The 26,147-nt window shown below is 40.1% G+C and overlaps 1 protein-coding gene across 2 annotated transcripts in view; it reads right to left on the reverse strand.

Annotated features, from left to right (window-relative positions):
- The window catches only part of csmd1a (CUB and Sushi multiple domains 1a), a 384,251-nt gene that overhangs the window by 86,441 nt on the left and 271,663 nt on the right, over positions 1 to 26,147 (reverse strand). For both annotated transcript variants that reach the window (XM_070970309.1, XM_070971096.1), the window contains exons 24-30: positions 24,697 to 24,866; positions 18,376 to 18,532; positions 15,640 to 15,831; positions 10,946 to 11,072; positions 10,147 to 10,358; positions 7,526 to 7,717; positions 5,418 to 5,556 (exon numbers count right to left, since the gene is read on the reverse strand). In XM_070970309.1, the coding sequence (XP_070826410.1) occupies positions 5,418 to 5,556; positions 7,526 to 7,717; positions 10,147 to 10,358; positions 10,946 to 11,072; positions 15,640 to 15,831; positions 18,376 to 18,532; positions 24,697 to 24,866 (1,189 nt within the window). The remainder of the gene's footprint in view (positions 1 to 5,417; positions 5,557 to 7,525; positions 7,718 to 10,146; positions 10,359 to 10,945; positions 11,073 to 15,639; positions 15,832 to 18,375; positions 18,533 to 24,696; positions 24,867 to 26,147) is intronic.

Raw genomic sequence — 26,147 nt, forward strand, 5'->3', positions numbered from 1 at the left:
GGATAAAAAACAAAACAGAGAAACTTGGGTATAAGAATCTAGTGAGATTGTGTAGCTTGTTTGTGTGTGTGTGCGTGTGTGTGCAAGTGTGCGTGTGTGAGGGCGTGTGTGTGTGTGTGTGTGTGTGTACTCTCCAAACAATTAATCTAGTGATGTGTGTTAATTTCAGAAGCTGCTTCATTTAATGACTGCTAATTAGTTTGTGCCATCTCTCTTTTGATCGTCTTCTAATCGTCTTCGGTTCATTTTGACATGTTCGACATGTTTTCTGGATGTATTTACTGCATTCAAAATGGAAAATCTGTGTTCGTTGTTTTCTTCTTCTTATATTCGAGGCAGCAATGTATAGTCAAGACACTGCAATTTCAGTGATATTTTAGAAAAATCCTCCTGTTGTCTCGTCGTGAAAGGGCATATTGTGATCTATTTTGCATATCCTCAGTTATGTGAGTGCATGTGTGTGTGTGTGTGTGTGTGTGTGTGTGTGTGTGTGTGTGTGTGTGTGTGTGTGTGTGTGTGTGTTTGTGTGTGTGATCTAAACACAAACATGTGCTTCTAATGCTTGTGTCTTTGCAAAAGTTTTGCTGGTTTTCACTTTGACAGCTTCTCCTCATCTCTCTGTACATATGTGAAGCAATCTGGCCCCCATGAGGGTAAAAGTATAGGAACACACTTGCACTCAAACAAGGTGTTAGTGTTTGCTCTGAGGTTGTGTTAGCCCTGTCTCTCACCTGTCACACAGAGACAAATTTGTGTATATTCACATATATCGCTTTCAGAGTGTGTACGTATATCCTCCTTCCTGCTCAGTGTTTGGCTGGAAGTCATAGGACTCAACTGTGTGTGTGTGTGTGTGTGTGCATGTGTGTGCGTGTGTGTGTGTGTGTGTGTGTGTGTGTGTGTGTGTGTGTGCGTGCGTGTGTGTGTGTGTGTTTGTGTCCAGTCAGAGTCTAAGAGAGAAAGAGAGGATGTATTATGTATGTTAGAGTGCAGCAGTATTGAAAACTTGCATTAAGGCAGCCTGTGGCAGCGCTGTAGAGCAACATTTACTGTGCCGCCAGAAAGTTTGTTTAAAACTTTGTCTAAAATCTTCTCTGCCTGTGCATAAGTGTGACCTAAAATGTGATCAGATTTTCATTCAAGTCCTAAAACTAGATGAAGAAGACCCAGTTAAACAAATAACACAAAAATATACCTAATCATTTATTTATTTAGGAAAATTTCAACTTTTAATGTCTTTGTTGGAAAAAGTAGGTCAACCTAGAGGATTATCAGCTCATTTAATTACAGTCGAGAAAAATGAACCTATCCAAGGCATACCTGAAGTAAACTGAAGGCTGTTCTTAAACCATTTGGAGTGCATTCATGGCTTTGTTCTCTTTTGAAAAGTAACACTCTGAACTTTTATCCCCAGCAGTAAGTGCTTCTGGCATTGAGTAACCGTTTGTTTTTTCCAACTGAATTTTTTTTTTTTTGCAAATACTGCCCGCAGGTGACTATATCTGGGATTCATTAGCTGGAAAATACAATGGGACCACAGCATGAAGCCTGATTCTGGTCCAAGTTCAATAAAAACTAGTGCTGTCAAAATGATCGCGTTAGGTTGAGTGACCATTACGCGTGGCGAACGAGCTTGCGATGTGGACAGATTGAGATACTGATCAAAATATATAAATCTAGGTCTGACTGTATGTGCTGACTCAGATAGTTGCATTGAATCGTGGCTGTTGCTAATTACTGATCGCAGTGAAATGCCAGACACTGTGGAAACCTGCCTGTGAGGTATTGATGACATGGGCGAACGACTCCGCCGGTTTACAAAAATCCACTCGCCCAGCAGTGCGCACAGAGTTGGCCAGGTCTGGGGTGGCGAGCTTTCAGCGTACTTTTGCGCCGCCGGCGTGGACCGAAATGGGACAAAAATCCAAATCCGATGGCTGATTATGCCGACACCTCCCCCTACTGCACCGCAATGCCCATCCTGGCGCACCTCTGTAAGTGCGCCTGCCTGTGCTGCACGAAAATACCATTGCGCGGGGTGCACAGACTGCGCTGTACTGGCGGCGGAATTGAAAATAGAGCCCTTGATCTCTAAACACACAGTGAATGCGGATTCTCCGCCGCCCCCTTGACAAAACCATCCATCTATATAATCCGTCGCAACTGCCTTAATCGTTTACACAGAAGAAGAGAATTAGGAATTTCTGTTAAACTCGGACTGTTGCTAGGCTTCATATGGTAAATTGTGATTGGTCAAGTGAAGTGTCAATCAAAAGCTTTTAACGCTCTCCCTGGTCTTCATCACACAGGTTTGCCATGCCTCAGTCTACCACAGGTGGTTAAAGTAGAAACAAAGACATTTTGGAATGGCAGAGTCAAAGTCCAGCCTAAATAATATTGAATAATTTTGTTCGTAAGAAAAGTGTAATCTTTTTTTTGTTTTATTTTAATGAACTGTGTCCTCTGTGTATTTTTAGCACTGAGATGAACATCTGATCACATTTATGCAGAAATACAGTAAATTCTAAAGGGGTCACTCCCTGGCAGCACTGTGTTTCTCTCTAGTGCTTGTATCATGCTTTCTGTCACCATGAATTCATGAGTCGTGAAACAAGTGCAGACATGAGGTATTACACACTTCTGTTGAGAGCATTTAAGACATGGCTTTCCAAACATTGTATACATTAGAGAAATGCAATAAATATCTTTCATTGTTTACAATGATGAGATTTTAAAAATATATTTGATCAATTGAAATATTATTATTGTTGAAATCCAGAAATGCTCAATGAATCTGGCATATTTACACAATTCTTTTTTGAACATACCCCTTTACTTTAAGACACTAAAAAACAATCTTCTGTTTGGGCGAAAGAGGTGTTAGTGACATTTGGCTGACAACAATATTTTTTTCATGTAATCATTACCAAAGTCAAAATAAGGGTGAAGAATGCTCAAGTTTAAGCCCTGTGTTTGTATCTGGTGCAGAATGGGCTTAACTGCACATAAGCCCCTTTTGCACTGACAAAGCATTAAAATGATCCTTGCTAATACCTTTTGCATTAGTGATACATTCTGGGTCTGAATGCTAAAGCTACTAAATGTCATAAAAAGAACATAAAGATCTCACTGAGCAGAAATGGGACAGCATCTTAACCTTTCCTGAGTAAACAAGAGTAACGTAAGAATCTGTTGAGAGTTAAGACTTGAATGCATCTCTGCTACCTTGAGAAAGTACACTTTAGATTGGTTAGCAATGGCCTGTACATCTTGAAACATAAAGCAACAAGAACATACGGTCTTCATAAGAAGAACGCATCAAGTCACTTATAGATTTTATGATTTTTCATTGGAGAAAAAAAGAACTGTATTCAGATGTGATTCAAAGGCTGATCAAAATACTGAGTCATTACTAACTGGGTCACAGAAGTCTATTTGAGCTATGTCAATAAAACACAATTACTACGTTAAAATTTGATAAATAATAACAAAGAAATGACACACAACATTCACAAAACAACCAATATCAAAACAAGGTAATTAAAAGTAAAATAAAAACCGTCTCACTGTTACAACAGAGGGGAATTATCTCTCCAGCTGAAAAACATGACACCAAAATTGGGTCATTTTTTTTCCTTTGGCAATCTGGAGAAAGTCCGCTCTGCTTTTATCTCCTTTGCTACATGTGAAACTGCAATCTTCACTTTTGCTCCAGTCATAAGCCCCTCACCACTGTCCCTTTAAAATATTCACCACTGAGACACAATCAGGACTTGAAATGTAAATAAACTCTGCCCTGTTACTAAAAAACAAAACGTGGAAATAGTCAGAAATCCATTTAGTTTATTCTTGAATTTCACTTTCCAAATCAAGGCAAGAATGCAAACATACAGTGTTTGAAAAGTTCCCGAACAAATCAATTTGTCTTCAAGGGTGCAGGAAACTAGAAGAGTGCAGATCTCCACCAGACGAGATTACAGATTAGACCCTTAAGGCAAGATGGCAGCAGAGATAACAATAACAGGGATTCAGTCATTTTGTATTGTGCCTGACTTTTGTGGATCATAATATATTGGGTGTGGAATTAATCTGCAGATGCTATGCTTCAAGAACTTTTGTAAGGATGTCAATTTTTGAGCCATGACAAAGGGCAAAATGAGGCCTGGAACAGGCTAGGCAAGCCTTGTTTTTATCTTAGCTGGTAGCTGGAATAGTGTTTTGCTGTGTTGTCCCGAGTGGAAGCAAGATTCCTAAATGAAGCAGTTGCTGATCACTTGCGACCCCCACCGGCCCTTCAGAGGAGCCAGCGGTCAGTGGAGATAAATTGTACAACAGAGCAGTCAGTAAAATCTTCCAGTCTGGCAGTCAAGAACAATTCTAATCTCTATTTGAAGATGAAGCTTTGAAAGATCATCTCTCCACAAACTAACCACTAAGCTACTTTAGTTACTGTATGTTTGAAGTGGATTTTACTGTAGTGTTTTAGACTAATCTCCCCACTGAAATGGGTTTCTTACTTACCTTAATGATCCTTAACGGTGTCTTAATTAACATCAGGCTACACTGGGTTTGATCCCTGACGATGCAGCGCAGCCCTTTTTTTCTACCCTGTGTGGGGCCACAGTGAGTCATGCACAGTCGACACTTAAAAATAAACCCAATCTAAACTCATGAACACAGTCCATGGAGGGTGATACATTTTTAAATTCCAGCCAGGAGAAAACATATTTCAGAAAATGCTTTGGGGCCCCCATACGTCCCCTAAATCTTTAAGTTTGTAATTTTTAATGTTTTCTCAGGTATTTGGATAAACTAATTAAAATTTTATATCATCAGTGAGAGCATTTCTCTGCCCCGATGTGTCTGTTGCAGCCACAATGCCTCAAAACTAAGAAGAAACACATCTCTCTTGTTGTAGGGAGGTGTTATTTATGATCTCTCACTAACACTTGTTCTAACGAAAACCTAAATCTTGAGCAAACTGTAATTACTGATCTATTAACCGACAGAAGCCATGCGCCAGTAACTTTGCGTTTCCTCAGAGAAACATTTCACATCCTCAATCAGTGTATTTCCTATCCTGACAGGAGAGTCACTGTTTGTTGCAGCATACAGTATCGTACTTTTATCATGGCAACATCATGACACATTATGTTTTCTAGCTTGTATATTTAACGTTGGTTTCTCATAGAGCTACCAGGTTACTGTATACACCTCCTTTAAGGTGAAAAAAAGAATTCTTTAATGTAGTCAATGAAAATGTCAGAAGTACCAGCTGAGAGGCAGCAGTGTCTCTACAGACACAGAAAAGCTCCACTCCTGGCTTGAGGACATAAGACAAAGGTACATACTGAAGTATAAACAAGTGGCGTATTACACATAGAAACAGAACAATGTTTTAATTTTAAGTGGCTTACCTTTTGAAGATGAGAGCAATGACAAAATCAGGGTTGACCCTGACTCTCCAATCACACTCTTTCCCAGGGGGGTAAGGCTGGGGGTAGTTAGGAGACAGAATTACTCCAGAAGGACCGCTGACGTTACCCCCACAGGTCGCTGGAGATGGACAGAGAGTGAGAGACAGGGAGAGAGAAAGATGATTACACAGCATTGGGCTTGGGGTAATTTGGAAAGAGAATCATCCCTGATTGACCACTCATATTACCCCCACAGGTAGGCAGAGCGGAAGAGAGTTAGTTAGTGATGGGAAGTATGGCGAAGATTGGTTAGGAGAGAGAGAATTACCCCTGGTGGACCATTGATATTGCTCTTTTACCCTCTCCACAGGTAGCTGGAGATGGTGAAAGAGCAAAAGAGAGATAGAAAGGGACTGTGAGATTTAGTTACAGAGTGCAAGTCTGGGGGTAGTTAGCGGAGAGAATCACCCCTAGTGGTCCTGTTATCCCACAACAAGCCAGAGAGCAGGAAAGAGATATTGGCAAGAGAGACAGATAGATGCATTCAAGCAGCAATTTGGTGATGTGAAGGAAGAATCTGAAACATGGAGAGGTGTCTTGGGGGTAGCAGGTGGGTGTGAACGGATTATCAACAGTGAAATAGAAGTAAACAAAGGCATTAACAGCTGCAAATCACTCAGACAGACGCACACTGACACACTAGACTATTGCGTATAATGTTGGTTTAATCTTAGGAGCTTTTGAACACAGGGATTCACCATCTGAGGTGAAAAGTGCAGGGGAGGGACCCGCACGCAGGCCGAGCTAAGAGAAAACGGAGGGAAATATAAAGCTCTACAGTTTATCTACAGTCGTGCAAAACGTGAGGTCACTGGCAAAAAGTCAGAGCCAATATCAGGAACAAAGCATAATGTGTTTCACAGGCGTGGTTACAAGGCAAATTACTGTGCTGAAGGCTTCCCGATAGTGCTGACTGATAAAGAGAAGGCAACATAAAGGGAAGCTGTGGCATCTAACAGGAAAGCAAATGTCTGCAACAAGTCCTGCTACTTACTGCAGGAATTTTCAACAGCTTGCTCACATTGTTTGCATCCCACCTTCAGCTGTGTCTGATGTCATACCTCACCCTGATCCTTGCATAATTAAAAATCCAGCAGCCCAGTACCGTTATGGTGATATCGAGCGATTTTCCTCATCTATCTACTCTGACTAACTTGACCTGATATTTTATGTGGAAGACAAATTGAAGTGTAGGCTGCAGTTAAAGAGAACATCATGCATTTTTTCACTCCAATAAAGGTATGTAGCTCAGCAGCAGCCTACAAACAGCTGGTCACAGAAATCAGTGCACTTGCTGCAGACTTGTTTTGCCCTAACATACTGAGATTTGTAGACTGTAGGAAAATAAAGGAAGAAAGCACACCTGAAAGTGGTAGAGTGAAAAACAAACTGCAGCGGACTAGTGTGAATGAGGTGTGGAGAGGGATGCAGAGGCTCACTGGGCTTTAAGCAGCAGGTGGGCCTGATGGTGGTGATGATAGCGACAAGGAGGTAACCAGCTCTAGTTTTTCAACAGTTCTGATGCTGCAAATCTGAGAATCTGAATTTAGCAGGTTTTGGTGATCCATTTTAAATATTCCTGTGAGCAACAGTCTTCAATGTTTATCCCAACCACCGTTTCCTCAGCACCTGCTTAACTTCCCCATGATCTTAAAGAGCAAGCCTCCAGAATGGAAAACCATCCAATGCTCCAGGCGCAGCATCATTTGGGATTAGCGATCACCTCACCAGGAAGCTTCAGTTGATTTGCCTCCAGAGAAGATTGTCAGATGTGGCACAACAACACAGGGGCACCTAAGGGACTTGAACTGTCATGTTTGTTGTTTACTATCTACACTTCAGACTTAAGATGCAACTCTGGGATCATTCCACCTCCAGGAGGTTTTGCTTTCAGTCTTCCATTTTTTGATGTGTTGTCAGTGTAAGTGTTGGTGTATCTGATAATCTCAATACCTAGTGGCATTTTCATGTAGCTCATTTTTAGTGGGCAATATTTAAGTCTGCGCCTCATTATCATTATCATCATGCACAGAGTAATGCACACCCACCGATACATGTTGGAGGGTCAGGTTGCCAGTAGAATCTGTTATCCATCCGTACACATGTGATGGTGTCCTGGCCTTGCAGCTGGTAGCCTGGATCACACTGGAATGTCATACTGTCACCAGGCTCCTTACTGTCCCCATACCGAGAACCATTTACAGGGATGCCTGGGTCATTGCAGGTTGTTGCTGTAGTCGCTGGAAGTGTGTGAAACAGACAGAGACACGTATTGACGTACTGCTCATAGATAGACAGAGGGGCAGTGAGAGAGACGCACACAGAAATAACAGTACTATGATCACCAGCAGCTTTTGGCTGTATTGTCCTTAAATGTAACTCCAATGGATTAACTAGTACTATGACTTATAATGAAAAAGTGCATACTGCATGTGCAAATGTACATTGTCTATCGTGCTTTTATTTTTTCTTCTTCTAATTTCTAATATTGCTTGATTTGGATCCCACTGAGCATCTACTGCATGTAGAGAAGGAAGAAAGAAAAGAAGAGCAGAAAATATGAATATTTGCTTCTAAAAATGTATTTTCTCTGTACCTCTATGTACCTCTACATTTTTCCTTCAGGCCTCTAAAAATGACTCATTCTGTTTATTTGACATACAGTATGCTAGCGTGGACGATGGGTCACAAGCCAAAAAAGTGGGAAACAACTGATCTACGTCTTCTGCCAAAGAATTGGTAAGACATCATTTTCCACTGCCTGAATCCTAATTATACAGTGGACTCAACAATTAGTCATGAAGCTTCAGATTCAGTGAAAATTATAGGTCAGATCTTGGCCAGAGCCCTGGCCAAAATAATAGTAGACCACGAGGGCATGGAGGCTGGCATTATGAATTACAACACACACTGAACATATAATATATGCTATTGCACAGCCAAACATAGTATCATAACATCATGTTTATTATGTCATTGCTGTACAAAACAGTGTTTATTCCATCAGGTCAGTAAACAGACAGGGACACAGCGAGGAGAGAGACAGAGAGACAACAAAATGAGAGAAAAAATTATAAGAAAAAAAAGAAGACATTAGTTCACCCCTAAAAATCACTTGTTCAATAAATCCACAAAACCTTTTTTAGTGTGGTGGTAAATAGCATTACCTTTGCTTTAGTAAATCAACATGGAGGCAAACATAAGGATCCATTACCATAGTAATGGGATAACAGTGCTCTGATTAGCATGTTAGTGAGTGCAAATATTTATTGTTTAAATATGGGGAGAATGGAGAAAACTAAATGTGTGAAACAGACAGAGAGAGAGAGTGAGAGGCAGAGAGCACTGGATGTAAATATTTATGAGTGGAAATATGCATTTCTTAAGAAAAAGTTCTGTGTCTGGAAGTTGGTGTGTATGTGTATGCAGATGCATGTGGATGTGTATGGGCTTGTGCAAGAAATATGTCAGTGACAAATGGCTGTGTAAACATGAACAAGCTCGAGAGAGAGAGAGAATGTGTGTGTGTGTGTGTGTGTGTGTGTGTGTGCGTGTGTGTGTGTGTGTGTGTGTGTGTGTGTGTGTGTGTGTGTGTGTGTGTGTGTCCATATGTTACACAGTCACACTGTGGGGACAAAATGCAGGTCCCCATAATGTAGATAATTAAATTTTAGGGTGAAGACTTGGGTTAAGGCGAGAGTAAGTCTCAAGGAAATTAATGTATGTCTACGGTATGTCTGTGTGTGCGTGTGTGTGTGTGTGTGTGTGTGTGTGTGTATGTCTGTGTGTGTGTGTGAGTATGCACTGATGCGAATGAGCAGCTGTAAAGGTAAGGTGGTCTTGCCAGTCTGTCTGTTCTCCTGTTCCCTAACTTTTCTCTGATTGATTTTGCTGCTACAGTGGATCGCAGTGACTTTGGCCAACAACTGTAAAAGGATGATGGTGCTCAGACATTTTTGGGTCCAGTGGCTCAGACAGCAAAAGCCAGTCGTGCACCAAAAGACCACAATATTGTACACGTTGCCCTTGCTTCAAAAAAAAAAAAAATGGAAGAAACAACTGCAATAGTTTGGGTTTATTGACATCTCTCTGAGTTTGATGAGAAAACCAATTACAAAAATGACATTTACAGACAATTTTGAGAGTTTTGATGATGATTTATTTATCATTATTATAGTCATTATTCAATTTGACAGAACTATTGTGTCTCCAAGAGACATGTCACAATGCTGTTAAATTCCAAAACTGCGGGATACGACCAAATCTGAGCCACAGGTCTCTGGTGGGATCCTTCAGGACTTACTGATCCTGGGTCCCAGAGTGAGATATTTAATTTCTCTTTTGATTCTTTGGTTAAAGGTTTTTCAGAAATCCTGTTAAACGCAGCATTATTTCCCAATTAATTATCTCATAGCCAATATAAATGAGGTTTATATAATAACTAAGAAACTGTATGTGTGATGAGTTTGTTAATTAGCTAATTTAATTGCTAATTCAGTAATTGGTTTTTCTTAATAAATGGATGTAGGGGATAGAGTGGGGCAGACCACCCACATCAGTGATTTAGTACAATCGTGGCCCATTTTTAAGTTATTTCACTCGTTCACTGTTTCCTCTACTACGTGAATTCCAAGTTAAATGATTCAGATTCAGAGATAAGTCTACTTACTGGAGAACTGGATAGAAAATCCCTGCTTGCTGATGAAATAATCAGAATCAAACTGCAGTGTGAGTATGTTGAAAGTCGAGTGGATATCTTCAGGTAAGGCTGGGCCTGACCATTCCTTCAACAGGATTCCCCCGTCCGATGGCCCAGATGGACCATCCCAAACTCTAAGGATATCGTGGCCGACCTCAGTGTCAAAGACAATGAAGTGGAGGCTGGGAAAACAGAAATTATACAGGAGATCAGAGATCCAATACAAACATTAACAACTCTTCTTTACTCAGCAGTTTTACCAAAATCATGTAAACAATAAAATGAAATGAAACAGAGCTGGCAATAGACAGATCACACAAGTGCACACACACACACACACACACACACACACACACAGGAATGTCAGCGGTGGCTACAACATGCTCAGAAACACCATGTTGGCATAATGACTAATGTGGTGTACTCTCCTACACAGCAGTGGCTTTGACAGTGAACATTTATCTATAATTAGTGAATATATCATTACCTGACAACAGAGTTTGTGAGTTTTTACCTCGACAGCACATGTAGAGTGAAGCCTGTTGTTATGTGGGACACATCCTTTATAATGCTAGTGCTTATATGCAGCAAGCAATTCTGCAGATACTTCTTGGTGTACATGCTGTCTTATTTCTTTAAGAACAAAACATCTTGTCAAGTTTCCTTTAATGCAAAACCAAAAGAAAAAAAAGGAAAAACCTCCAGATAACCGCAGGCCATCATCACGCTCACAGTGGCTTCAGTGTATATCCAACTGCTTCATAATTACCTGATAGTCTTGCCTGTGTCAGCCTCTATTGTCCAGGTACAGTGGAGGTTGTTGTCATATGGAGCAGGATATCCTGGAGACAGAATCCGTCCAGACACTGCTCCAGTTATGTGACCTCCACACTCCGCTACAAGGACAACAAAACAAAGGGATGATCATCACGGGTCCTTTATTCAGGCTCTGGGTATTAACAATTAAAATATATTCATCCAGTCCAAAATACAGACAGAACCACATTTTCAACCAAATGAACAAAACACACCTAAAGATACTGCACATACTAATACACACATTTCACAGGTCAGATCAAACATGGAATTTAAAAAAGCCAAATCAATAGATTAGGATTACTGCAGAGTTAATATGAACTACAAACTTGGCAGCAATCACATCCACTCTATCATAATATTGACATCTCAAGAGATTTGAACTGCATTGGAGAATTAGACTTATTGAAAGCAAGTATAGAAAATAGATCCCACAAAGTTTGATCACCAGCATTGTCATTACGAATCAGAATCTGTTTAAACCAGCCTGAACGGTGCAAGGCCTGCTATACTTCTGTGGATTAGAAGCTCTTTCTCTCTCTGTTTCAGATGATGTGTTCATCCTCTCTCAATTACAGGTCTTCACAACGTTACTCTGCGTGTAATAGCCGGGACCTGACCCGTGACCTGAGATGGACCGGGCTAAAATTATAGTCCGTCTAATTGGGTTGAGTAGGCTCTCATCCCATTGCCATAGCCCTGTGTGTAAATATGTTTAATACTGGAGAGGATCTGAATGAATCAATGAATCTGAATGAATCTGAAACTCACCAGCAGCTCTGATCACATGCTACTGTATGGCATAATCACAACCAGAGTGAACACTTTGGGAAAGCAGTAGCCCATGTTAAAATGTATGTCATTAATTTCTTTTTATTTTTTGGGAATTAAATTCACAGATATTATTAGCTTGATTAGAAAATGATCATCCTGTGTCAATCAGTCGGTCGACTGGCTGCAGAATATTGGCAAAGAGACAATGTGACTTTCAATATTTCTACAAATTCGGCTTTCTTGCATATTATGTTTGGGATTAGTTCCTATCATTTTTATCTTTGCTCTCAGGACATTTTTATATTACTGCTCTTTTCAACAGCGGCAGCTTGTTAATCGATAGAGCTGCTGGTGTTGATGTTCTCCAGGGTCTGTTCAGGTCAACTTTATTATGCATCGGGTCAACTTATCCTCAGGTATAATCTGATCGGGTCTGACTGTGTTCAGGTCCCCTGTGGGTCTCCCTTTTCTGAAAATGTATTTATGTGCATCACGTTTGGGTGTGTCTTCCATAGGTCTGTTTTGGATCAGGGCCAACATCTTGGACCAAGATCTCTACTCTCAATACAAACAGACTCTTTGTATCACATTTCTTAGTCTTCTTTCCAGCCCTATTAACATTTCAGTTCATCTGTATAAGAGGCAGCACCTCTACTTTGCTATAAATTACTCCAAGGTGTGAAGGTTGAGTTAAATGAGAATCTGTTAAGAAAGGCTTGAATCATTAAATCAACCTTGAATTATCCAAGCTGCTGTTATACAGTCTCAAGGTTGGTGACTAACTTTGATGATTGTTTTCCCTTAAGGATCTCCCTATAGTGTTCAAAGTTCAAGAAAAAAAATCTGTTTAATGCACAAGAGAGAACTGGCTTTCTGTGTTATTTTTGTACTATTTTCAGTGGTGAGGAACAGGGGAGATAACAGGAAGCAGGGGAGAAGGATGGGAGCAGATCTGAGCTCATCATGGTAGTACATGGTACACACGGTACCCCACTGAGCCAGCAGATTGATGCTGATTAGAAAATGGTTTGGGAGAGAAAAGGCTTTACATCAGTGTGTGCATTGTATGTTTGTGTGAGTTAAGAAGGCACCATGAACACAGCCCTGCAATCTACAATACCATGACAACCTACTGCTGCATTACCTGAGGCTGAATGCACACAAATACACATGTACACTCTAACAGAAAGGACGAAGAAGATAAGGACACCATCACACACAGGGCCTGAACATACTCGAAAAAACTTGTGCAGTTACAGCATGCAAACAGGTACACACATATGAATGTACACAGCCACACACACACTCATACAACACAACCAGTTGTTTCAGTTCCCAGTGAGAGAAAACATAGGAAGAAAGGCAATTACTCCTATATGTTTTATTACGAAAAGCAGGTAGAGAGGGTAGGGAGGCACAGATGAACAAGGGAAAAAAAAACAGTTATATAGGGCCAATGACAACTGCAATCTCCCGAGATAGAGAAAGAAAGAGAGAATAACAGGCACACACATATAGAGCAGAAGATAGACAGCTTTACTGTATGAATAGCAAACCAAAAGAAGGACAAAAAGAGAGGTGAACCACTACTCTGTTTGACTCAATGTGGCACAGAAAGAGAAAGAGAGAGGAAGATGGTATGTAAACAGCCTGAAGCAAAGCCATCTCCTCATCTCAATGCTACTACAGATGCAGATATGGGACCGAGCCAGACAGACAGGGAAGGAGACAGTCAGAGAGGCACAGAGACAAACGCCCCAACAGACAGACAAAGGAGGAAGATACAAAGGTAGCTATAGAGACAGTTAGCCCAGGGCTCTGCCAGCAAGTATTCTCCTGTTTGCTGGCTTACCTGAAATAAGGCAGCGACACAGCAGCTACAAATTAATGACTGACTGCAGAGGTACACAGGGACACACACTGAGATTCACACACATCCAGCCAGAAATGCATACTCATTCACATTCACACCCACATAAATACATTCACCGCACACACCGATGAGCACACATTCTTTTTAGTTGCCATTAGCAACCACATCGGGCCATGTCCCACCTCAGAGAGCTCAGGTGTGCTGGCAGGTTAGAAAGACACAAGGTTTGGCTCTGCAGAGGGGAATTCCAAATTAACATGTGGCAAGTGCCCATGTCTAGCCAACAAGGTAGAAATAAATAAGTGCTTTACTTTGTAAAATATGCAAAGCCAAAAAATATTTATGGATGAGGAATCATGGACTTTAAAAATTGCAAATTTGCTTTAGGGATATAAAAGCTAGGAACAATACCAGCAAACAAATGTCCAGTTCATGCTTCACTGGTGGTTGCTGAATGACAATAAGGAATAAGAATGACCAGCTGCACTTTCTGCATTGTAGCTAAAACAAATACACACACAGAAAAATAAAACAAAATACTTTCACAGGTCCATAGGCAAAAGGAAAAAAATCACCATGTCAAAGCACCTGAATTGTTTGGCACACTCCCCTCCGACCTAATTAAGAGCTGCCAAGTACCAGCTAAAGCTAAATCTGCCCTCTGGCAGCTTATCTGCCTCAAAACCTCAGAAACATTCAAATATATTCAGGTATGCCAAATGAGAAACCTTCATTTTTGTCATTTTCCCTGTGTGTAAAATAAAAGCTAATATTGTGGGAGTGGCAGCAGCAGTCACATAAATGGCTGATTATTACATTATGCTTTGGGCAGTTCTCAGAATTTTTTCAGTGCTCTTTCAACTCAAAATTTCTATGACTTTGAGGCAACGTAACAATTGTTTTTAAGTTCCTTTTTTCAATGTGTCTTCTGACATTCACATTAGAAATAGTCTGTCTTTCTTACTGAAGTCACCAAGAATCAAGCAGTGATATGCATGCCTGGCATGCGATATCTTTACAGTTCTAATAAAACTGTTACTTTGTCGTCACACTCTGTCGCTCTCTGTTTAGGGCTGAGTCAGAATTACCTAAAGTCTGACTGCTTTTCCCAGAATAATTTTTGATCATAATTAGTCATCCAATCACAGTTAATGTGGCTGTAAAGTCAACTGGTTCAGATGAGAAAAGTTTCATTTCTCCAGGTACAATTATTGTCACGACTTCGACTCTGCTGACATAAAAGCTCACAGGAAAAGGAAATTCATTATTAGAACTTTTGAAAGTAAGACAGGCTGCAGTCGACGGCTTTGTCACAGTGAAGTGCATGTAGGTGCACTTTGATTCTGCTCTGCGTTGTCCAGTATGTGAAAAAAAAAATTGTATCACTCAACAATTTCAGATGAACCAATATTGTTTTTATATCACATCACTTTTTGGCATCTGAAAAAGGTCTCTGCTAATAGAATATTCTATTTATTGTGCATGCTGAGAATAGAACAGAAAGATACCGCTTCTGTCAAAGTCCTTGGCATAAAATACTGTGCACACCTTCAGGGTACAAGAAAGTAGCCTGGCTCACATTATAAATTTATCAAAGTTCAAATCAGACAGTCATCCCCTATTTTTGCACTTTAAACATGCCATCCTCAAAATACACAGACGCCTGCTGCACTAAAATCTCATGCCTGGTGACATCCTACTGTCCAAGTGCAGACGCACCAGTTGATGCATCAGCAAGTGCTATTTTTCACACATTCATCAGTCCCCATGCCCTCTTTTCACAGTATTCACCTGTTTTGACTCAATCACTTGTTCACTCACTCTCTCTTTTGGAGCATCAGAGCTTAGAAACAGACACAATGAGTTTTCGACAGCAGCTTCTCCCTGCTATATTTCTCACTGAATGGTATGAAAAAAATAACCCAGAGGTTAATAATTCAGATCATGCAGTTCTGAATTATTGATGTTCATAGAACCTACACATGTATTGGCATACTAACCGATGCAGGAAGGAAGTGGTTTGTCCCAGACCCGTCTGTCCCCGCTAAGACATGTCAGTGTACTGCTGCCATGAAGACTGTATCCAGGGTTGCAGGAGTACAGGACAAAAGTGTTGGCATAATGACCATCGTCCTGGATTTTATAGCCATAGCTGGGTACACCTGGTTCCTCGCAGCGTACTAGGTCAAAACCTAGAAAGAGAAACAGAGAGAAACACACACACGGGCATGCACACACATACAGATTAAGTCTTCCTGTCCACACAGTAAGACAACATTGCATAAATGAACAGGGTGATTCAGAGAAGCTTTGGACAAAAGGACATAAGGTCATACTCTTCTCCTGAGTGCCACTACTTCCTGCAGAAATTTCAAGTTTAGCTCAGTGTTAAAGCTTCTATATACATCATTCACTGAAACTGGATGTCCCGCTAGAGCACTAATATCTCAAACAAGACAGAAAACAAAATAAATCTCAGCAAAACCGTCTTAATAAACCATCGAAATAAACCCTTAATTCATTGAGTTAGATGTGTGTTTTTAATAATGTATTCAGCTAACCTAATTGTTAGCTTGCTAGTTATCCTGCTAATGCTAGCTCCCTGAAACATTGAGTAAAATATGGCTTAAATATGGTAGCTAATGTTTGATGATTTCAACTGAATGTGAATGCTTTCATCTCGCTTTTACTGGATGTTTCTATAGCTTCTTCTCTTATGCTTGTTTCTATGAAATTTGAAAAATGTGTAGGCTTCTTCCTTTCCTGAAAGATATGTGAAGTGAGCAGCACCAGCAATTATATTTATGGATTGAAAATGTGGTTTCTTTATGAAACTGTAGGGATTCATCAAATGATAATTTCACATCCCACACAAACACAAATATACTGTACACTTGAACAAGCACACTGCAAGGGCTGTCTGTGTGTTTTGAAGATAACACTGAACAGGAAAGCCTAATGCCTTTAAAACGGATGGATAAACAAAGACACAACAATGTCACCGACTGATTTTCTTTGCCTCAGGTCAGCATCTTATGAACATAGTGTCCTCCCTCAGATCAGAAACATCCACAGTTGCTGTATACATTGTATTTTCACTAATGTTTGGCCCTACATGGAGTATATAAGCATCTGAAACTGCAGCTGAAAACATCATCTAATCAAACCTATAAATTTACAATGACCTTACAAGTTTAATGTTATCTATAAACCACCATGTACAGGAACATCCAAGGACTATAACTGCAGTAATGTAGTTTCAAGCCTCAGGCTCTTCAACTGGCACACAACAAGTTTTATTTAACCCAAATAAATTAGTGAGATTTCAAAAATTCTTTCATGTTAAATTGAGTGAGTAAAGACTGCGTATTGTCTTTTTGACTGAGGGTGTCACTAAGTTACTCAATAAGACAACAGCCATCTCCAGCAATCCTCTTCTTCTTTTATGTAGAACAATACCTGCGATCTGTTATTTCTGGACAGATTCAGGACACAAAATCAGAATGTACTCATTGTCCAATCACAATTTACTCCTCCATAAAGCCTTGTAATAACATCTTTTACAAAGCCAGCAACTGTTTTAAGTGAGCCATCTCCACAATTTTGTGAGGTGTGTCAACAACTGTTAATCCCTTCCTGCATCCATTTCAGTGAAACAGACACACTTGTGTCAGTCTTTCTTGTTAATGTCTTGAACGAAGTTTGAAGTCTTGTTTCTCTATTAAAATTGCCTCTAACACCGTGTAGCATAAAAGCGATCTTACTCAGTCCCCGATCCTACTTGAGAAACCATCGCCGCCTCTTTTGCTCAGATGCTTGTCTCTCCTTTCTCCTGTTTAAACCTTCTATCAATCTCACTTATCTATCCATCAGCTCATCCATTGTAGTAGAACTTTGTAGAAGGTGTCACCTTCTCCACTTTAATGGCTTGCAGATTAATGGCTGTCTAATGGTGTAACTGTCATACAGAGCATCCATCTAGTATGCATATACCATCTACCTTCATGTGTTTGTCCCTCCGTCCAGCCACTCTTTCACTCCAGATGTGTCGCTCTCTCACCTTCTTTTAATGGCTTGCAGATAAATGCTCCTCTAATAGCCTCTTTGACTTACACAGCAGCTGGTCTTGCCTTCTGAACAGTCTGTTTAAGATGTGTGTGTGTTTGTGTTAGAGAGAGAGAGAGGGGTGGGGGTGCAGGTGTGCATATGTGTCTTTCAAGCATTCATATTATCATTTCCTTTTCCTGCATGCTTGGTAAACTGCTGTTGCACTTTGGACTCCACTGTCAACAGAAATTGCTCAGAAAACTGATTGTTGAGCTATTTCAACTGTCAGAAGTGAAAGAAATAGCTTGGCAATTTGCTGATGGAGAAAGACTAGTCTTTGGAGTTTTGTAGTACATGACACATATTTTGTTCTGGTATGAAGCACTCAAGAATCACTTGACTGAGGCACAGGACAGATGTAAGAAATATCCACAAGGGCCATCTAACACAATCACAACCACTCTAGTTTTCAATCAAAAACATCTCCTTACAAGGACCTTCATGATGAGCTCTTCATAATTTGGGAAATTATTTTGTGTGTTTGTGTGCAAAAACTGTGCGTGTGAAAGCAAAGGAGAAGGGTGTTTTCTTTCTGTGGCCATACTTGAGCGAACCACGGCTGCATTAATAAATATAGAAGGGAAAAAAAAGTCAGCTGATCCTAACTTAATATTTCTCGAAAAACTCACTTGTGTATGTGAGGCGAAAGCCTTGGTTGGTTCCAGAGGCGTTGCTGTTGAACTCCAGCCACAAGCGATTGGACGTACTATTGATGACATGACCCATCATGCCTTCATGTGTAAAGTTGCCAAGGAGACGGGATGAAGTGTTCTCTCCATCATACACCTGTCATTCAAAACACAGGAACAGGACCGCAGAGCATGAACAAAAGTTAACACGGTTGGTGTGATTTTGTAGAGGTTTATGCGGGTGCACGTCTACCAGTTCAAGCAATGAGAATATTAGAGAACATGGGTGAACAGTGCACTGCTGACCTGGTGTGGAAAAAAAAAGCAAAACAACATGGAGTCAGTTGAAACCAAAATGACAAGGCATTGCTGTATTGCTTCAGCCAAAACACCAACCAATGCAAATAAAAAAAACCTTACTGTGCTTTAAATAAATGCTACTTTGCTCTATCTTTGTGTCAGTGTGAGCCTAAAACATCACCATGAAAGTTGCTGAGGTCAAAGGAGACTTGTTAAGGGGCTAACAGTCAGCAGAACCATTGACACCTCATTTTTTATGACAAACCAAGACTTTTCACACTTCCAGAGAGTAAAGAAACAAAGTGTTGAGGAGTTTTATGGTGGGTAGACAAATTAGTTACCATACTTAAAATGTTGTCCCAACCTACTTTGAATTTTGTCGTATAATCCTTGTCTAGCACCTGTGGGAAGCAGCAGATACGAGTATCACTTATATTGCAGACCTCAGAGAAAAACAAAAAGGTGCCAATTCACAGTTGAGTTTGTCTCCAGCTGTGATAAGTGTTCCAATTTTTTGTTTATATTTTTTATAAATGACGCCGCTTAAGTGGATTCATTTTAATAGAGGAAGCCATTAACAAGTCATAAAGTGCGTTTCTTGGAAATCACTAGTAAAAGTGAGAAGTCTCAGGATGCATGTTCTCCACCCTAAACTAAGCAAGTGTGCGGTGTGTGTGAGAGATGCTGTCATGCATATTAGAGAAGGTGAAAATAGCAGTAGAGTGAAAAGTGGAAAGTGAGAACAGGATAGATTAAATTTACAACATATAAACATCATTGGACTGAATTAATATTGCACGACTTAGCTTGTATTCCCCTTGCTGATCAGCCTTTTATTCTTTCCAGATGTTAACATTAGCATTTTTGCCAGACCCAACTCTTCTTTTTGGTCCCATAACAATTGTGCTTCTCATAGTTCTTACTGTGATCAACAACCGGTAACTGCACTCACACTGGCAGCACTAACAAGAGGCAAAACAGCTGGAAGTCATTTATTTCAAATGAACGCCGTGAGACAAGAAGATTCGCAGAGTGGAATCGTGGCTCCCAGAGAGATCTTTGCTTCTCGGCAGCACGGGAAAGCTGAGCAGAGTTGAACATCATACAAATGACAAAAACAAACAGCGTCCAGTTGAAAGGGTTGATATGACGTTCACTCACACATTAACTTACCAAATGTGCTATCACTATGTTCTAAATAGTTTTGTTTCTCACAAAACATGGCACAAGACACAGTTTTGTCGCTACCAAAGCTAATAAATTATGTTTGAAACCAAAGTAAGCTGACATACATTTAGCTATATTCATACAGGGGATGATACAGCAGAATATATACAGTAAGGATGGATGGATGGATGGATGGATGGATGGATGGATGGATGGATGGATGGATGGATGGATGGATGGATGGATGGATGGATGGATGGATGGATGGATGGATGGATTTTTAAGAGGAACTTGTCAAGTTTACAGGTGGTTAGTACTTGATGCTGACACTGGAGTCTACTTAACGCCTTCCCATGTTAAAAAAAAATCCTGAATGAGGCTTTAATGTGAATAGTGGAGAAGTAGCAGTTTGGGAAGTACAGTCTACTTTTGACTGCACTTTGAAGGGAAGAATTAGGACTCTGAAGTACCTCATAATACTACCTCACAGCTGGGATATAAATGTGAACTGCTCATGCTTGTATTTGGCATCCTGGAACTATTCCACAGATTGGCTGTGATGGGTCTGCAGGTGGCGGGAATGCCAAAGGAAAAGGGCTGAGACGATGTACTGTCCTATCTCTACAAGTATTGACAGTGAGAGGAGACGCCTCTACATGAAGCCAAAGAACGAGTTACAGTATGCTGCAGCGTGCAGTTGTGATAGAAAGCTGACATATGAAGAAGATGGAGAAATGTGGGAAAGAATAGTGTGTAAAAGAGCAAAAGCTTAAAAATTAAGAGTGGTATCACAGTATTTGTAGCATTAGTCCCCTCAACTTCATTTTCCTTTGCTCCTTCTCCGTACCCATATCTCTCCCCTGACTGTCACTTTTGCATCTTACTGTCTGACTGTCTCTCTTTCTCTCCTCCTCTCTCTGTTTCAGTAAAACTCAGTATGGTTAATGAAAAGCCCTGCGGCTCATAAATCAACATGTCACCATCTGCCACCCCTCCTCTCTGTGTCTGTCTGGCTCTCTCTCTTTCTCGCTTGGTCTTCTATCACCCCTATTTTCATAGAACAATTCCCGCACATCTTTACTTTGTTTCGCTCTCGCCCTCTCTTTTATTCTTCAGGGTTGGAGTACATCTCAGCAAATTTGGTCAAGCACCGTATAAGAGGGCATTTTTAGGCAAATTGAGCTTGGTTCGCCCTTTCTTTAACAGTGCCGGGGTGAAGCCTTAGCCAATAGCAAAAGGAATTGTAATGAGTTGGTTCATATGTTACAGGAGATTTTAGCCTGCAGCTCGTTGGAACTGTCAAACAAATGGTTTGTGTTCAGAGTATTCTGCAGACGTAACGTAAGGCAATTGCTCCATTACGGTTAGCCTGAGGAGTGGCATGCTAATTGCTAGCCTAAGTGGCACTTTGGGGCTTTCCTTCCAGTTCCTTGTAGTTATGCTTTCTGCTAATTCTTTGGGACAGTTATATTCAACAGACATGTTCTACATTACTCGTCAATGCCCTCATAAATGGTTATTTCCATACCATCCCACAAGATGATGATGGTGAATGTTTCCTCACGTCAAGCACCTGCTATCCTTTGCATAATTACTACTATTTACATGACCCATTTTTTAACGTGTCCTTAAAATTGATGGATGCTCAGGGGGAAAAACCGCCTGATTGTACTGTTTGCCTATATGATTTATGAGACTAAAGGTCAATAGCAGTGCTAGCAGCCTCATCTGGACGTGACACAAAAGAAAGAAAAAATGTTGATGCATGAAAATGGAGAGACATGTTACGACTACAAGTGAGGCAAAAATGCAAAGGTTTGACCTGAAGGTTTGGCAAGAACTCAAAGTGTTTATACTCTGGTGAACATTAAAAGTGTTCAGACTGAGTCACAGGCTTCCTTATCTTTCAGTCAGAGCGTGTGGAGTAATGGTCATGAAACTCAAAATGTGAGACACCAATCACTTGTTTGTTACATGGACATACTAATTGAGCACAAAAGACTCAAGATGTTTCCAACCATGTGCACTTTCCCAAACATACATTAAAGCAATTATAATAATAATTTTAAAAAGTGGGATACTAGTCCAACTGTGTATAGTTAATTATTCCAGCTGTGTGCGCAGCAAAACAATCAACCAACTCCAATGCCTGCACATGTTCGATAACACACAGAGATGTTAATTATCATGTAACCAGCATGTTCAAACATGTGCTGCAGTACCATCAGAGCATTTTGTATTGTACTCTCTACATGACTGCATTGCAACAGTTGGGTTATACAGGGAGGGGGACTGACGTCAAAGAAACACTTAAGTGTCATTTACTTTAAAAAGTTAGTTGTTATCAGTGATTTAGGACCCCAAGCATGAAAAATTGAAGGCAAAAGTCTAATATTGTTGTATGCCCTGTGTTGAACACGATGTGTCATTCTATCAATCAGTCTTGGGGCTTCCCATTACTCTTTGATTGCTATGTTAGCATCCAGTGTGTCCTCATTAACTTTTGTGATCTCAAGTCATTCTCTGGATTCTGTTCCTCTGTTCCTGTTATTTTCTGATAAGGAATCAATTTATTACAATAAATACTGTGTCAAATACCCTGCAAAGAAGGCTTTCACACTTTGAAAAAGAGCAAATGCCTAAGGTAAAGCAAATTTCAGTGGGCAGGATCCGCATCTCTTCATAGCTGCTTACAGAATCCAGGCTGTGATGGGGTTTACTAACTTTAAGATTGTTTTTGTCTGTTAACTATGTAGGTTTGACTTTCCTTTTCTTTTTCTTTTTCTTTTTTTTAATACCTATCCCACTGGGAAAAGTTCCACCTTAAACAGTGATGTCACGCCTCTCTAAAAGTCAGGGAGAACCCTGCTAATACAATCTAACCACAGACAGGCTCAGCCAATGCTCTAGGCCTAATACTTATAATACACTCTAACCACATACTGGCTTAACCATGCCCTCAGGCCTTATACTGCTAAGAGACATTGTGAATAGACAAAGTCTTAGATGGTGTCTGAAGGACAGCGTCAAGACTGTAAAACAGATCACACAGCTGCTCCTAACTGACACTGAAGTGGGCACATGTACCCGAGAGAGGAATTAAGAGGAATTATGAGCCTTGGGAACATCTGTAATTCTCTTTATAGTTCAGACGTACACAAGTATGCACATCCAAGCTTATAATATGTAAACACTTCAATGAATGCCTTACATATACAATGTGACAACTACAAATCCTTCAAATGTATCTAGGCACCAGCAGAGAGAAGAACCATAATAACACAGTGCAGATGACAAGTTTATCGGCCTGCTGGTGCAGCACATCTTGCCCAATTACAGCTGACAAACTGCATAAATGTAAAATTTTTGTAAAAAAATAAAGAAAAGAAAGAACGAGAAAAAAAGCATGTATAAACATGTATACTTTTCTATTTATATTTATTATTTTCTATTTATTTACTTATTTACTTATTTACTCCTATTATGACCAATAAAAGTGTTCAAAAAAGTTAATCTTCAAATACAACAGTAACACACTGCAGTGGATTGGTTAGAGGGTTAACAGAGGCAGAATTGATCCCTTTGTGCCTTTGTTCCCTGTGTATTCATTCAGCCATGGATGGCCCTGCAGCAGCAGCACCATCAGCACTAATGGAGAACATGGGTGATAAACCCCTGCAGGGATGTTTGTGCTGCTTACAACAATGTTTAACACATCTAACAGTGAAAGGCAAACCTTGCTAATACAGTTTAACTACATTCTGGCTAAACCAAAGATTCAAAGCCCCTCCCTCCTGTTCAGGTTTTCACTCCAGTCTTTTTGTTTTTTGCAGACCTCACATAATTAAGGGCTCCACAGTCACGGACACTTTAGTTGGACCAGGTGCGCATGACTGGAACAAAAGGTTGGTGGGCTTTGAGGACTGTATTGAGAGAGTTTAGGCTTCACAACGCACCATAAAAATAAATGTCCACTGGCATAAAATGTATAGATGAGAAGTTCCCATTCAAGACAGTTCTTTGCTTTTGGATCAAACACAGAAGAACATTGAAATTTATGTCAGTTCAGACTAGTTCTGGCATCATGCAGGTCACTGCGCCTCTTGATGAGTGAATGCTCTCACTGGAAAGCAATGAAGTGGCTAACACAAATTGACAGTACATGTACATGTCAGATCCATGTTGAGGTTGAATATGTGGACATTTCTTGTTATATAAATGTAGGTTGCTTTGAAGATGAAAGTAACATGTTTTTGCCTATATGAGCTATATCCTTTGATATCGCTGAATAAGAAACATTACAAATATTTCAATAAAACCTAATTAATGCTGCCCTATATTATTTACTGCTTTAGAAATATCACACAGCTGAGAGCTACATAGTGAAATCATGAAATTTAAAGATGGACAATTATTTTACAGTGAAAAACAGAAAGACACAAAGCATGCACTGCAGATAAAGCACTGAGGGAAACATACTGTACATGCCAGTCTTAATAATAGTAGATCCTTGATCATATACTGTTGTAGTCTATTTGTGTGGTCACTACAACACAGTCAGTTTTTTTGACAATATATTATTTTACTGTGTTCTTGAGTATTCCCGCATCCAACTCAGTTGACTCAATAGACTCAATTGTTTTCTTTTCAAGCAGAATTTGAAAGAACCCAAAAAGAAAACAATCTGTTCGAGCGTATCCATGCCAAAGCATACACAACTTTGCATACAGACAAGTTTTTGTGGAGATGTGCACTGTGTGTGTATTTGAATCTGTAAATAAATTATTCATTTATGGATTCTGTCCCACCTAATTGGGAAAAGCTTGTCACACAAGTACGTGTGTGCGGGCATACCTTGAGATAGTCTCCGTCTTGCAATGAGAAACTCTCAGCTTTCAGCCTGATTCCTTTGCCCTTTTCGGTAGTGATGCGGTAGATGCACTCATGGTTGTTATCGTAGTTAGAGGGGAAGTTAGGAGAGAGCAGAACACCCTCTGGTCCTTGTGAGGAGGCTCCACACTCCGCTACAGCAAGAAAGGCAAGGGGGCAAGGACAGCATGGATTAAAATTGCAGCAATATCATTGTGCAGTCAGAATATCTGAGTTGGCTTGTTGTGTAAACCAGATAAGAGGAGAGGAAGAAAGATTATAGATAAGTGCATAACTGCATTTCATTGTCTCTGTGTTGCACTCTGATGATGACAATAAAGTTGAATCTAATCTAATATCCTTTATGATCACTAACCTTTTTTAACTCAACAGATATGGTAACAATAATAACGATAATAATAATGAGCCATAGAGTATAACAGAGCTTAAAAGCACTTGTTTGAATTTGTATGAAATAATACAATACAAGCAAGAATGAGGAACAGTGTTAAATATGTTTAAAAGCAAAGCAATTAAACATAAAGTGCAAAATTATTATAGAGAACTATCAAGCAGGTGCAGTGGCTATCAAAGTTTAGGAATTCAAATAAGTGTTACTTTGTGCAAAGTTTTGTTGTATACAAATGAGAAGAGGAGAAAGGAGAAGACAGACAAGTAGGTTTTTAAGTCCAACTGAAGGACTGCCACCACTTGGTAGGGAAGAGGAAATGGAAGTAATGAGATAGACAAGAGAGAAGCCGAAATGGAGCATCACGGAACTCAGCGAGAAAAAGAAAACTAAACAAAACATGCAGTGTTTCTCAAATCTGAACAAATCTAAAACTCAAAACAACATTTTTGGAAATGTTCTGTTGTTTTTAAAGCAGATTATCGCAGGAGATAAGGAGCATAAATCTTTCCAAAGTGAGCACAGCACTGAGGAGTGGGGGTGAGAGAACAGAGGATGGTGAAGAAGGAAAAGAAAGGGATGAACAAAGAGCTGGAAGAGGAAGAAAAGAAGACAGTAGATGAACTAAGACAGACAAGGGCCTTTTGAAAATATGCAGACAGAAATTAGGAAGGGGAAAAGGGGAGTAACAAAAGACACAGTATTAACACTTTTCATATAGCAGCTAATGCCCTAATTATCTAGCCAAGGACTGTTAAAATAGGAAGAGGAGAAGCAGAGAGTTAGACAGAGAGACAGAGAGCTAAAGAGAGGGACGTTTGGAAAGAAAGAGAGGGAGAGAGATGATCCTAGTGAATGCTGCCAGCTGCTGTTGCTCAGTTTCCTCTTAGTCAGGCCTGATCTCCTGACAGATAATGCTATTATAGCATTTTCACTTTGCTCTTTTTGGGCCTTGAAATTACCAGCAGCGACCAGTCAGACTCTCATAAATTACCTGCAGCATCTGAGGAAACACTGATACTCATCA

The sequence above is a fragment of the Chaetodon trifascialis genome, chromosome 1 (assembly GCF_039877785.1).
Source record: "Chaetodon trifascialis isolate fChaTrf1 chromosome 1, fChaTrf1.hap1, whole genome shotgun sequence".
Classification (NCBI taxonomy): Eukaryota; Metazoa; Chordata; class Actinopteri; order Chaetodontiformes; family Chaetodontidae; genus Chaetodon; species Chaetodon trifascialis.